The 11,885-nt window shown below is 36.8% G+C and overlaps 1 protein-coding gene across 3 annotated transcripts in view; it reads left to right on the forward strand.

Moving 5' to 3' along the window:
- LOC110464588 (protein timeless-like) overlaps positions 1-11,782 on the forward strand; it is a 26,570-nt gene extending 14,788 nt beyond the window's left edge. The window contains exons 15-24 of one of the 3 annotated variants that reach the window (XR_002464514.1): positions 852-1,050; positions 1,550-1,674; positions 2,634-2,802; positions 3,905-4,015; positions 4,560-4,716; positions 5,171-5,227; positions 7,573-7,773; positions 7,900-8,017; positions 8,456-10,258; positions 10,461-11,782. Coding sequence is in view for 1 of the 3 variants with exons in the window: in XM_021519874.1 (XP_021375549.1) it covers positions 852-1,050; positions 1,550-1,674; positions 2,634-2,802; positions 3,905-4,015; positions 4,560-4,716; positions 5,171-5,227; positions 7,573-7,773; positions 7,900-8,017; positions 8,456-8,531 (1,213 nt within the window). In the remaining 2 variants the exon portion in view is untranslated. Of the gene's footprint in view, positions 1-851; positions 1,051-1,549; positions 1,675-2,633; positions 2,803-3,904; positions 4,016-4,559; positions 4,717-5,170; positions 5,228-7,572; positions 7,774-7,899; positions 8,018-8,455 lie in introns of all 3 variants that reach the window. The other 2 variants (XR_002464515.1, XM_021519874.1) reach the window with 2 other exon arrangements.
- Positions 11,783-11,885: the final 103 nt, after the last annotated feature.

Raw genomic sequence — 11,885 nt, forward strand, 5'->3', positions numbered from 1 at the left:
GTGTCCTCTGCTAAGAAGACATGGAGAGACCCTTGTTGACCTGGGGTCCCTATTACAACACTTGGAATTTCTATGTTTATGGCAATCTCCTCCTACATTTTTCAACGGATCTCTTTGAAACTTGGTATACATTATAATCATGATATGATGTTGTGTCTCCCTTAAAAGAATTTTGATTCGACAATTTTTCCAAAAGAAATTGCCCATTGTTCATTTCATTATTTGATTTTTTGTCCGGCAATCTCCTCCTACATTTTTTGACGGATTTCTTTGAAACTTAGTAGGCTAAATAATCATGATATGTTGTGTTTCCTTGAAAAGAATTTTGATTCAACAATTCTTGCAAAAATTATTGCCCTTTGTTTATTTCAGTATTTGTTTTTTATCCGGCAATCTTCTCCTACATTTTTCAACGGATCTCTTTGAAACTTGGGTTACATTATCATCATGATATGTTGTTGTTTTCTTGAAAAGAATTTTGATTCAACGATTTTTGCAAAAGTTATTGGCCTTTGTTTCATTTCAGTTGAGATTTTCTCCTACATTTTTTATAGCATATCAGCTAACCACTCTTAAAATGATGCAGATCTTATTTCAATGTAAGAAAGTATATAACGCTATATGGCATTCGACGGGCGTATATTGTTCCGCCCCGTAGTACTCTTGTTCAATTTTACCTTTTCCTGTCTTTAACGATGTCACCCTAGGCACCCATTTCACCTATATTTGAAAATATACAGAGGGGCCCTTGCTTTAATACCTGTCCAGTGTTTTAGTTGGATTAAAACTTGCAGTCAACACAAATTCAGTGTAACAAAATAAGACTGACTGTAGCTGTTTTATATTACTAGCTATGCTACGTTTGGAATTATGGGGAAGTATGGCAGACTACTGGAGCAGTTCCTAGACAACCCTATGGAACTCAACAACTGTCTGTTCACCATGATGCACCATGTGGCAGGCGACTGTGGCTCACCAAGCGTCCTCCTGCAGAAACCCATCCTCGACACATTTCTGGAGATAAACGACCAGGAGCTGTTTGTGTCAGATGTAAGCTATGTAGCATGTCTTGATGGTCTTGTAACCATGATTGTCAACCAAATGATATGTACACTACTGAGAATGTTTAGCTTGTGAGGGGGACCACATGGGTTTTTATTACCTTGATTGTGTTTGTGTTGAAATGAATTCAATCTGTAATGTTTAGCTTAAATTTTTTAAAACATGTTTTGATTTATATTCATTGTATATGTAATCTATGTAATATTATATATTACAGTATTTACCTTGTGTTGAATTTAATGTGAAACAGGGACGAAATTGTCACGTGTTACAGTTTTCACAACAGATATTTGAATTTACTTTCAAAAAATATTCATCTTCTGACAAATGACTGGTTTTGATAGTGGATAAAGCAATGAACTCCTTCCATTTAAAATATTTGACAAAAGATCATTTTGAGAATGCTAGCACAAACTGTCAGTTGTTAGCATGTCAATATATATATACATATGTATATGAGTAACATGACTGTGATTTCACCCTGTAGGAGGTAGATGATCTCATTGAATTCATCATCAACAAGTTCATCACTACAGCTGAGGATGATCCCTACCAATGTGCCATTCATATGTTCAGCGAGCATACAGCCAGTGACTGCGATAATTTTGATGCGTAAGTTGTCTTGTGTGTAGCAGATTTTAATTGTACATAGGATTACCGTCGCCTTCTAGCACGAAAATCTTGATGCTTAAGTTGTCTGTGCATCAGATTTTAATTGTACATAGGATTACAGTCACCTTCTAGAGTGAATTTCCTTTAAGCTTGATAGGCAGAGCAAGGGACTGGAAAGCTGAGGGTCGCTGATTCAGTTTCTAATGGAAATAAACTTCTCCCTTTTCCTGTTACGTGAGAACTGGCCTTAAAAGTAATGTGCCACTTCATTTGGTTTTCTCGATTTTGAAAATTGTGATTATCAAAATATTTCACCGTTTTTTTTCTCTCAAAATATATGCCTCATTTAACTATCATCACCTAGTTGTTTGGGACAGAAAATAAGTAATCTTCGTTTTAAGTTAATGTTCTGTTGATGACTCGGTGAGCAAGTGAATCCTGGGATAACTTGCTGAGTTCGGTAAGATAGTGTAAGTCACAGGACAGCTCTATGAGCTTCAGAAGAGAATGTCATTCCAAGGATCACATACTGAGCATAGTTAATTAATAAGGCAGGTACTTTGATAACTTGCCATTCATAATAAAACAAGGCAAGTCCCTATATGACTCACGAAATGTAGCTATCGTACATAAGGTAAGTCCTTGATCTCCCGGTAAGGTACGTTTGATAACTCTAAGAGAATTGTGAAAATCAGTTGAATGTTGACAATCTTATAATAAATAAAGAAATAAAACAAAATAAAGAAATAGAACAAGTTAGGATTTACATGAACTTCAATGTTTATTTTCTGTAAACTTGTAATAACTAGAGGATAACATGATCAAGTATTTCAAAACAGAAGAAAATTAAGCATATTACCAATATTGTACCTGTATACATTTTAAAGCTATAAAAGTATGAGTGACATCACCCATCTTATTGGACATTTATTGAACCCTTTGATTTTCTGTGGTTTTAGAGAGTTGTTGAGCCAAGGCAGCACTGATGCTTCAGTAGAAACAGTTTGGTCCTCTGAGGACGATGACATCCTCATCATGGTGTACATGGAGTCGGAAGACAAGTCGAAGATTGTGGACGAGATCCTTCGTCACTTCCAGGAGGTTGATAAGAATAAGACAAGAGAACAGGTGAGTAAGGATAGATCAACTGAGGCCACACACAGGATTCTGTTTGTCTTGATTGGTGTCCTTCCCCTATTTTATCTGCCCGTCATTTTTGTCTTGCCTGCGACGGAGTCGTGAAGCGAGACATATATCTATATATGTCCATCCAAACACACATTTTAGATTATGAATTTTAACAAAAATGTACTGTTAGTTGGACTTTGTTAATTAATTGGGCCGTGTTAAAGTTTTCCGTTTAGCTCCACATTGAGCAAAATTTATATTAGGTTCTGATTGGTCGAAACTCAGTTACTGTTGGATTTCGCTGAAAATTAGTATATAAGGTTAGTGTATTTTTAGCATTGCAAACTCAACTGCAGCGTCCAGTTTGTGATTTGACATAATGGTCACCTATACGATACTGGCTTCTGATTGGTCCAAATTCAGTTATTGTTCGATTTCAATCAAATTTGGTAAGCACATGTATTTTGGCACTGCAAACTCAACCGAGGCATCCGTTTTCTGATCTGCCAAGACAGTTTTCGTATACATGATGCATGATTTGTTGAAATTCACATATATTTTGATTTTGCTCAAATTTGGTATGTACATTACATCCGTTCACCTATTTACATTTGTTTTTCTGAATGCGCGGTTAGTTTGGGGGACATCTGTAATGGCCAGCTCCCATTACAATTAGCACTTGTGCCTTTTATACGTTCATGTTGATGTTTTGCCAAACTTGTTTATAAAATATAAAATTCCGAACTTCGGCTCAAACTTACAAAGCTTGACGCATTGAATCTTATGCTCAAAGCGGTGACAGGCTAGACATATAATTATGCGTAATTATTGTTTCCTTTAAGATGTTACTTGTCCAAAACAGTTGCATAGATTGTAATTAAATTTGGTTTAGGGCATTGTTAGACCAAGTGGAACACAATTTATGTATACAGGAGGTTTCAGTCCCTTTTGGCACAGAGACAGAGGGATGAATAGGTAAAAATAGGGGTAAATATTTGCAATGTTTGACCGCATACCTGTAATTACTCAGCCTTAAGATAATTGTTTCTCATACTCTTGAACTTGTTGTTTTTCTGACCCCTTTGCTTATTGTTTTCCCCAGATAATATGCCAGCTGATTGACAGTGAGTGGATGGAAGAAGAAGACAAGGCCAAACTTCTTGCTCTCTTCCCAGAGTACAAACCACAGCGATCAACCACACCTATCGCACCTGTAAGGTCAAATTCTGTTTACTGTTAAAGTTTGATTCTTATGTGGATCATACATTTGTACTGTAGAAGTTCAATTTGTGTGTGGATCATATATTTTTACTGTAAAAGTTCAATTTTTATGTGGATCATATATTTGTACTGTAGAAATTTTATGTGGATCATATATTTGTATTGCAGAAGTTAAATTTTAATTTGGATCATATATTTGTACTGAAGAAGTCAATTTTAATGTGAATCAAATTCACATAATACTCAAACTAGCTATTCCTGTGAAATGATTTGTATAGAGACTAAATTTCCTGATTATTTATCATTCTGTGAGAATTTCGTAATTCAGAACATTGTGATATATATATGCTGCAGGTTGAAAAATGTTGAAATCCACAGAGGGAATCTTCCAAATTTTTCCATGATTTTGTTAGAACCAGATTGATTTCAAAAAATAAGGATTTATGCTGTAGATTGGAAAATGTAGAAATCCATATAAATTAAAAAATATAGTAATTCACAGAAAGAAACCTAAACTTTTTCATTGATTATGCTAGAACCAGCCTGATTTCACCATCTGTGCAAAGAAACGTAAACATGACGAGGAGAAGGACTGGATCCCATGCTGTGTGCGGAGTCTGGAAGACTCTGGGTGTAGAGGTGCCATTTCCTGGCTCCAGGGTCTCTTCTGTGAGGCAGCCTTTATCAAAATGAGTAAGTCCATGTTAACATGTCCTACTTTTCATAACTCTATCAGAATATAATTTTATACCACCTGCAAACAAGGTTTTTCGGGGGATGTATAGGAATCACTCTGTCAGTCCGTCCGTTTGTCTACCATCCATGATCCTTTTAAGTGCAACTCCTCTAAAAACTGTTGATTGGATTATATTTGTAACTTGCCACAGTATGTCAAAGACACCATATGCAAATGTGCATAAAGAAAATTTACTTATTTTTCCCTGAGATATGGCCATTGAAACTAAAACTTTCTGCTCCAAATTAAAAGTCATGTAACTCCTACTTAGAATTTGTTTGATGTCTTTTATTATGGTACAGTGTAACTACATCAGGTAGATGCCCATGAAGAAAGGTTTTTTATTTGACTATTTTGAGCTTGCTTACAATTTCTCTATTTGTCATTGAAATTACTTGATTCTTATTCCAGACCCAGAGTATATTATCAAAGAGGCAACTGAAGAACCCATAACTAAATTCCATGTGTGTAAGTATAAAACATATCATGTTCAGCTAATCATTTTGTTATGGATTTGACAAGGTCAAATCATGACCAATAGGCACATTGGAGAATAACAAGGTTGAGGGGATTAAACATAGCTCATTGGTGTTGAATCAAAGATATTTCAAATTCAGGTTTAGTCGGTGAAGATTTTGCATGTATATTGAGTTGCATCAGAACCAATCGTTTTTCAGAGCTATGGAAGGTATGGACTATTGCACTCAAGATTTTCTCAATTAAGGCCCCACATGTAGGTGCCCTATAGCAACCACAGTGTATGTCTCTGTGTCTGTCACTGCCCTTTTAAGAGATTATCTCAGAATCCAAAACACTAATCCTTTTGAGATTTGACATGGTGATACACTGTATTATGTAGTTATGCAATAATTTCAAAAGTTTCTAAGGTCAAGGTGACTAGAAATAGACCATGTGGGATAAAGTTGACTTCGGTGTCGCCTAGGAAACCAAGCTGATATCTAAGGATCATTGTTTGCATTGTTGTTGTCAACACAAATTGTTTCTATGCCAAAACTCTTTAAGGAATGCTTTGATTTTCATTTAACTTTCTACTCACCCCTATATTATCAATGACCCTCACACATTTGATAACCTTACATGGCCACATCTTAGACTGTGGAAAGCTACATGTTTCTGTGTAATAAGCCTTGAAGAAATGCTTTGATTTTATGATTTTTTTACACTTGACTATAATATCAACTCCCTGCTTTAAGTTTGATTTTGGCTCAAAATTGAAAAATATACCTGCTGTGGTAAAAAGCTACGTCACTCTTACTGTAAGTATTCAGTCTTTGCGTATTGCAGAGTTATCTGCTCTTGTGAGCAAGTATTGCTTGTTACGTCATTTGTTTGTGAGAGTAACGTCATCGATTTTTGAGAAAATGACGTAATTTTCTCACACAAACAAATGACTAACAATCAATACCTGCTCACAAGAGAAGATAACTCTGCAATACGCAAAGACGGAATAGTTTGATAGAAATTGCTCGACAGACTTCATTTCATTCCTGATAGTCACGAAACACCCCTCACATGGTTACAAATATCGACTCTTTTTCGAGTTTGTGTTTCAACCATCTACAGTCAAAGACTAGGTCACTTTTGTTATGAATATAGTTTGATAGAAATATCTTTACAGACTTCATTTCTTTTCCAGTCATCACAATACTTTACATACATTCACAAACATCTCCTCCTGTACAAGTTTGTGTTTCGACCTCACAGACCTGCTAACCTTTGAATCTCCCAATGGGGGTCATGACCCCCATTGGGAAATTCTGTGGGGGGTGATACCGCGCAAACGAAAATTTGTGTGGAAATTTAATCATTTTGCGGGGTCTCGGCTTTACGGTGTACTATGTTTGCCTTCTGGCAAGCAAGATTAATGACTTTTTTGAAATTATCAAAACATTTTATCACACCTTCATTGTTTTATTACATATTCTTAATCAATTAACATGTTTTTATTTTCCTAGGTGCATACTGAAAGCATGAACCATGTTGATTTAGTTTTGCACATAACAAAGCACATATTGTATCATTTCCTAATTCAGATCTCCCTTCTGTCTGGATCTTCTTCAACATGGAAAATGTTCTCTCAGAGTCAGCATTACTCACTGAAAGTACCAAACATGCCTTCCTTAGCCTACACAACACACCAAACCTAAGATCATTCTCAAAGGGTTCTTTAACTGCATGCCTTTTGATATCGTACGTAGCATCCGAAGCTACCGAAAAATGATTGGTACACAGTTTACAATAGGCATGATCGGGTCCAATATTACTCTTCTGAAGCCAGTCATAATCTTTTTCCCACGAAGCCGTAATTACAGGCATACTTTTTCTTTTTTGACGATGAACACTAAAATAACAAACGTTTTCTCGGGTTAGAAGCCATTTGTGAAAGTGAAATGACAAGCGCTACAATCGGGATTATATGCATTGTAGTAACAGTGAACAGTACTCACCTTTTGATTTTGCCAGGCTGGTTCCGAAACAGGGACGCCATTGTGAAAACAAATCCCTTAGTATACAGACTTTACCTATAACTGAAAGCTAAACTTCCGAGAGACACAAACGGAACATTTCCGCAAGGACGGAGATCCTAAAAAAAGACGCGGATGCGGGTGATTGCGGGTCATATTTACGGAATGCGGGAGATACGTATGGCCCGCGCGGGTCATAAGATCGTCGCGGGTGATAGGTTCATTTTGCGGGTGTGACCCGCAGAATGCGGGTCATTTAGCAGGTATGACCTCAGAGAATACAGAGTTAATAGTATAAAGACTTAAAAGTTTTTCTTCTTGTTTCAGTACACAACAAATCAATACCAATTGTGTGTTTCACTGAGGAACAGGATGGTTTTCTCGCCAACAAGATGTTTTGTACCCTACTGGAGAACCTAGGAATTCACATGCCAGAAGATGTTGGACTCCAGCACCCTCGCATCCCCCACTTCTGGAGCCCCAAACAACTGCTCAACACCGCTGAGAGGTTAGGACCGCTTGATGAAGGTAATCATTTTACTGCAGATCTTGATTTTGGAGTTTTAAGTGAATTGTATGAGGCTCTGGAAAGAGATAGGATTGTGTTATGTATTAATTACTAACAAAGTGATATGCTTTGTATTGTTTCTACAGTTTCTCTGAAGTTTGACAAGATACTGATAACAAAACTGCAGGATGACGACGTTTATAACCTGCCAGAGGCTGACGATGTCATCACAAGGAAAAGTCCCAAGAAGATTGAAAATGACAGGTACATTGATCATCTTTTGATGGTATTCTTATGTGCTTGTTCAGATTCTGTGAGATACTACAGCAAAAAAGTTCAGACGATTTTAAGCCAACTACTATGAGATGGTGGTCTGGTCAGAGTCCTGGTCCCTGTCGGTCCGTCATTCTGTCAGTGTGTCAGTCTACCTGTAAACAAGTTATATGTCACTGAAACTTTTGCCAAATTCCTCTTTGATCTCTTGTTTAATTCCATTTCTAATCTTAAGATTTGGACATTTCCGTACATCTTAAGTAATATTACAGTCCAAAATAGGGGGGGNAACTTATGTGAGAGAAATAAAAAGATAAAAAATAATGTTCTTGTCTGCCGTATAAAGGATATTATATATTACGTAAAGCATTGTATGATGAATTCTTAGCTCTGTGCTCTAAGTATGAATAATATTTTCTGTATCTTCAGTTGCAGATATAAATATGCCCAAGAATCCAGCGGACTGTTATGGACGGACCTTATTCAGAACTTCAACAAGGCTTGAGGGTTCTGTGTGTGTGCCTTCTTTGTTTCTGTTTATCTCGGAAAATATCATTCCAGCAAGAACCTGAAGCTTACTGAGCTGCTTCAATCAACTGTGAAGATGATGTGGTGCAGTTACTATAGTATCAGCAATTCATGTCGTTAATCCTTGAAGAAAAGTAATGTTTTCATTGTATTAACAGTATCTGCAGAACTGGTTAAATGCCTGAACCAACATTGAAATACGATTTTACAGTGTGTTTTTACTGTATTCGCAGTGTACAGATTCAATCCACGGTGAAGACGTGATGTTTATAATTAAAGTGTGTTAACGGTATCGACAGCTAAGAACCAACAATAAGCTGTTAAGATGTGATATTAGCATTGCTTGTTACTGAATCTGCAGTTAACATCTTGAATCAACTGTGAACAAATGTGATGTTTACAATGTGTTGCCACCATATCTGAAGTACTAGTTTACGACTTGAGCTCACCTTGAAGTCATGTGATGTTTACTTAATTACAATATCCCCAGTTTACCGTTCAGTGGACTGTGGAATTTGATGTTAACAGTGTGTTGTTAATTACAGTACCTGCAGTTTACGCCTTGAATCAACTGTGAAGACTTTTGGTGCTTACATTGAGTGGTTACAGTTTACAGCCGTAAACCAAGACGAAAGCTGCTTGTTACAGTGTGTTGTCTTGGTATCGGCAATTGCTGGCGACAAAAAAAAGGCAAAAGTTCGGCTTTGAAGAAGTGTGCATGTTCTTGCTGGCAGACTTTTCCTGTACATACTCTATGTCAGTATGTGATGTTACTATATGTGATGTTAAACATAACACATCACTTCCTCGTTGTCTCTACAAGTATTGTGTTAATTATGTTCACGTATGAGTTGGTCTGGTTCTGGATCACCAAAAAGTGTTCAGTGTCATTCCAGTTGTTGATCATTTAAACATTGAAACATGTACTCCTCTCTAGATGTTACAAACGGGTGAATATCTACAATCAAACTTGTATTAAGTGGACAGTTATTTATGCAAGACATAAAAATGATGCCTTGAAACAAATGACCTTTCAATCTAATTTTGATAAATTTGTCAAAAACAGATATCTTGGCATGGCCCTTAGTGACTTTCCTCTGTACTCCAGGGGTGACACTCACAAAACTGTTATGATCATATTGTTAATCATTTTTTAGCTTGTCTTTTAGCTCTGAGCATCAGTGTTCATGTCAGTAATATTGGTTAAAGTTTTAGTTTAGTGCAAGTGATGATATTATTATAATGTTCAGTACGTGCCAGAACGTTGGATCCCTAGTGTTCTAACGTTGATGCAGTACATTTATTATTAAGTTTTTCACCAGTTTTGGTAATAACTTTTGCATACAAATCACCAGGTTAAAGCTTTAGTTCAAGTGTTGAAATTCATTAGTTTAGCCTCAGAATTTGTAAGTTAGAATTCTGATATTTGTCTTATTGTTCTTAAGGTGGGCTCTGATATTGATTTGGGCACATAATGACATTGTTTAATGATGGTGAGGAGATTCACGTAATTTGTCTTGTGAGATTGACTTATGCTTATGTTGTCATTGTTAATGAAGAATCTGTTTATTGGGCAAATTCATCCTTGATACTCCAGGGGTTACACTCGTATATACACTCTCTGTACTCCAGGGGTTACACTCACGTATACACTCTCTGTACTCCAGGGGTTAAACTCATGTATACACTCTCTGTACTCCAGGGGTTACACTCGCACATACACTCTGTACTCCAGGGGTTACACTCGCACATGCACTCTGTACTCCAGGGGTTACACTCGCACATGCACTCTGTACTCCAGGGGTTACACTCGCACATACACTCTCTGTACTCCAGGGGTGGCACACGTATACACTCTCTGTACTCCAGGGGTTTCACTCCCGTATACACTCTCTGTACTCCAGAGGTTACACTCGCACATACACTCTCTGTACTCCAGGGGTTACACTCACGCATACACTCTCTGTACTCCAGGGGTTACACTCGCATATACACTCTCTGTACTCCAGGGGTTACACTCACGTATACACTCTCTGTACTCCAGGGATTACACTCACGTATACACTCTTTGCACTCCTGGTATATGTCATGGCAATTTGAAGGTACACAGCTAACTATTTGATTAGTCTTAGGTGGAAAAAGAACTGATCAACAGCTAGGCTGATACCTGTCCTGTGAAGATTACAGAGGAGCGACTCCCGCCTTCAGATCTGGTCAATTTTACTGTTACTCTGTAGAGGGAATCCTCTCAAAGGATAAAACTAATCATCTTGTATCATTCACAAGACAGCACACACTGATCGAGCCTTCGAATTTGAAAGTATGAGTGTAACCCTGAAGTATCGAGGATGCGGCGATTTTGCCATAGAAGTTCCTTTAGTCTGAAATATAGAGGTCTCGTGTAAGTATTGTATCCTACCAAATTAAGTTTGTTGGAAGTGTATCACTTAAAATGGATATAATAGATTGATATTAATGTTATAATTTAGTAGTTACTATAACTGTGATTATTGTTCTTTGTCTGCTATCTTATGTTATATATGTGTTCGTCTTGCCTCAAACTACCTTCTATTGTCCATAATATTGTCCATAAGCTTGTGTTATTGATCTTGTTAAATTTGAATGATAAATTCTTAATTCAACATATATTCTTATTTATTATATATATACCTGTTTTATGTAAAGTCAAACATATACATACTTATACTCTGGTATTAATCCTTTATTCCATAAAACTTCATCATGTAAACTTTTACTTAGGGCTGTTCCAAAATTAACCGAAAGGGAGAGAGCTCGAGGTACTAGAGACTCAATAGCCACCACCCATACACTTTTTAAGTGACTTAATGTAAGGAATAGTTTGAAAATCTAGTTGTAAACCCACCATGCACCCACAATAAATCAATAAAGGTGCCTCCTACCTCCCCCATACAATAATAATGGAACAGCCTTTTTTATCCAGAAATTCACATTTTAAACATGTTGTTCTTTACAAGAAGTTGATTTTAATATAATATTTCTTCTATTGTGTATATACATGTCTTATTTAAAATGTTATTTCAGTCTGGACCCATTGCACGGTTTCATTTTAGTTCCAGTGCGATATTAACCGATTATCATGTTCAAGTTATCTTCTGATTCATCAGACCATATCTATATTTTTAGGTCACCTGAGACAAAGTCTCAAGTGACCTATTGCGATCGCCTTTTGTCCGTCGTCGTCCGTCGTGCGTCTGTAAACAATTTACATTTTCGACTTCTTCTCCAAAACCCCTGAACCAATTTCAATGAAATTTTGCAGGGACCTTCCATGGACAAAGGTCAACAAAAA

The sequence above is a fragment of the Mizuhopecten yessoensis genome, unplaced genomic scaffold, assembly GCF_002113885.1.
Source record: "Mizuhopecten yessoensis strain PY_sf001 unplaced genomic scaffold, ASM211388v2 scaffold11011, whole genome shotgun sequence".
NCBI classification, from domain to species: domain Eukaryota; kingdom Metazoa; phylum Mollusca; class Bivalvia; order Pectinida; family Pectinidae; genus Mizuhopecten; species Mizuhopecten yessoensis.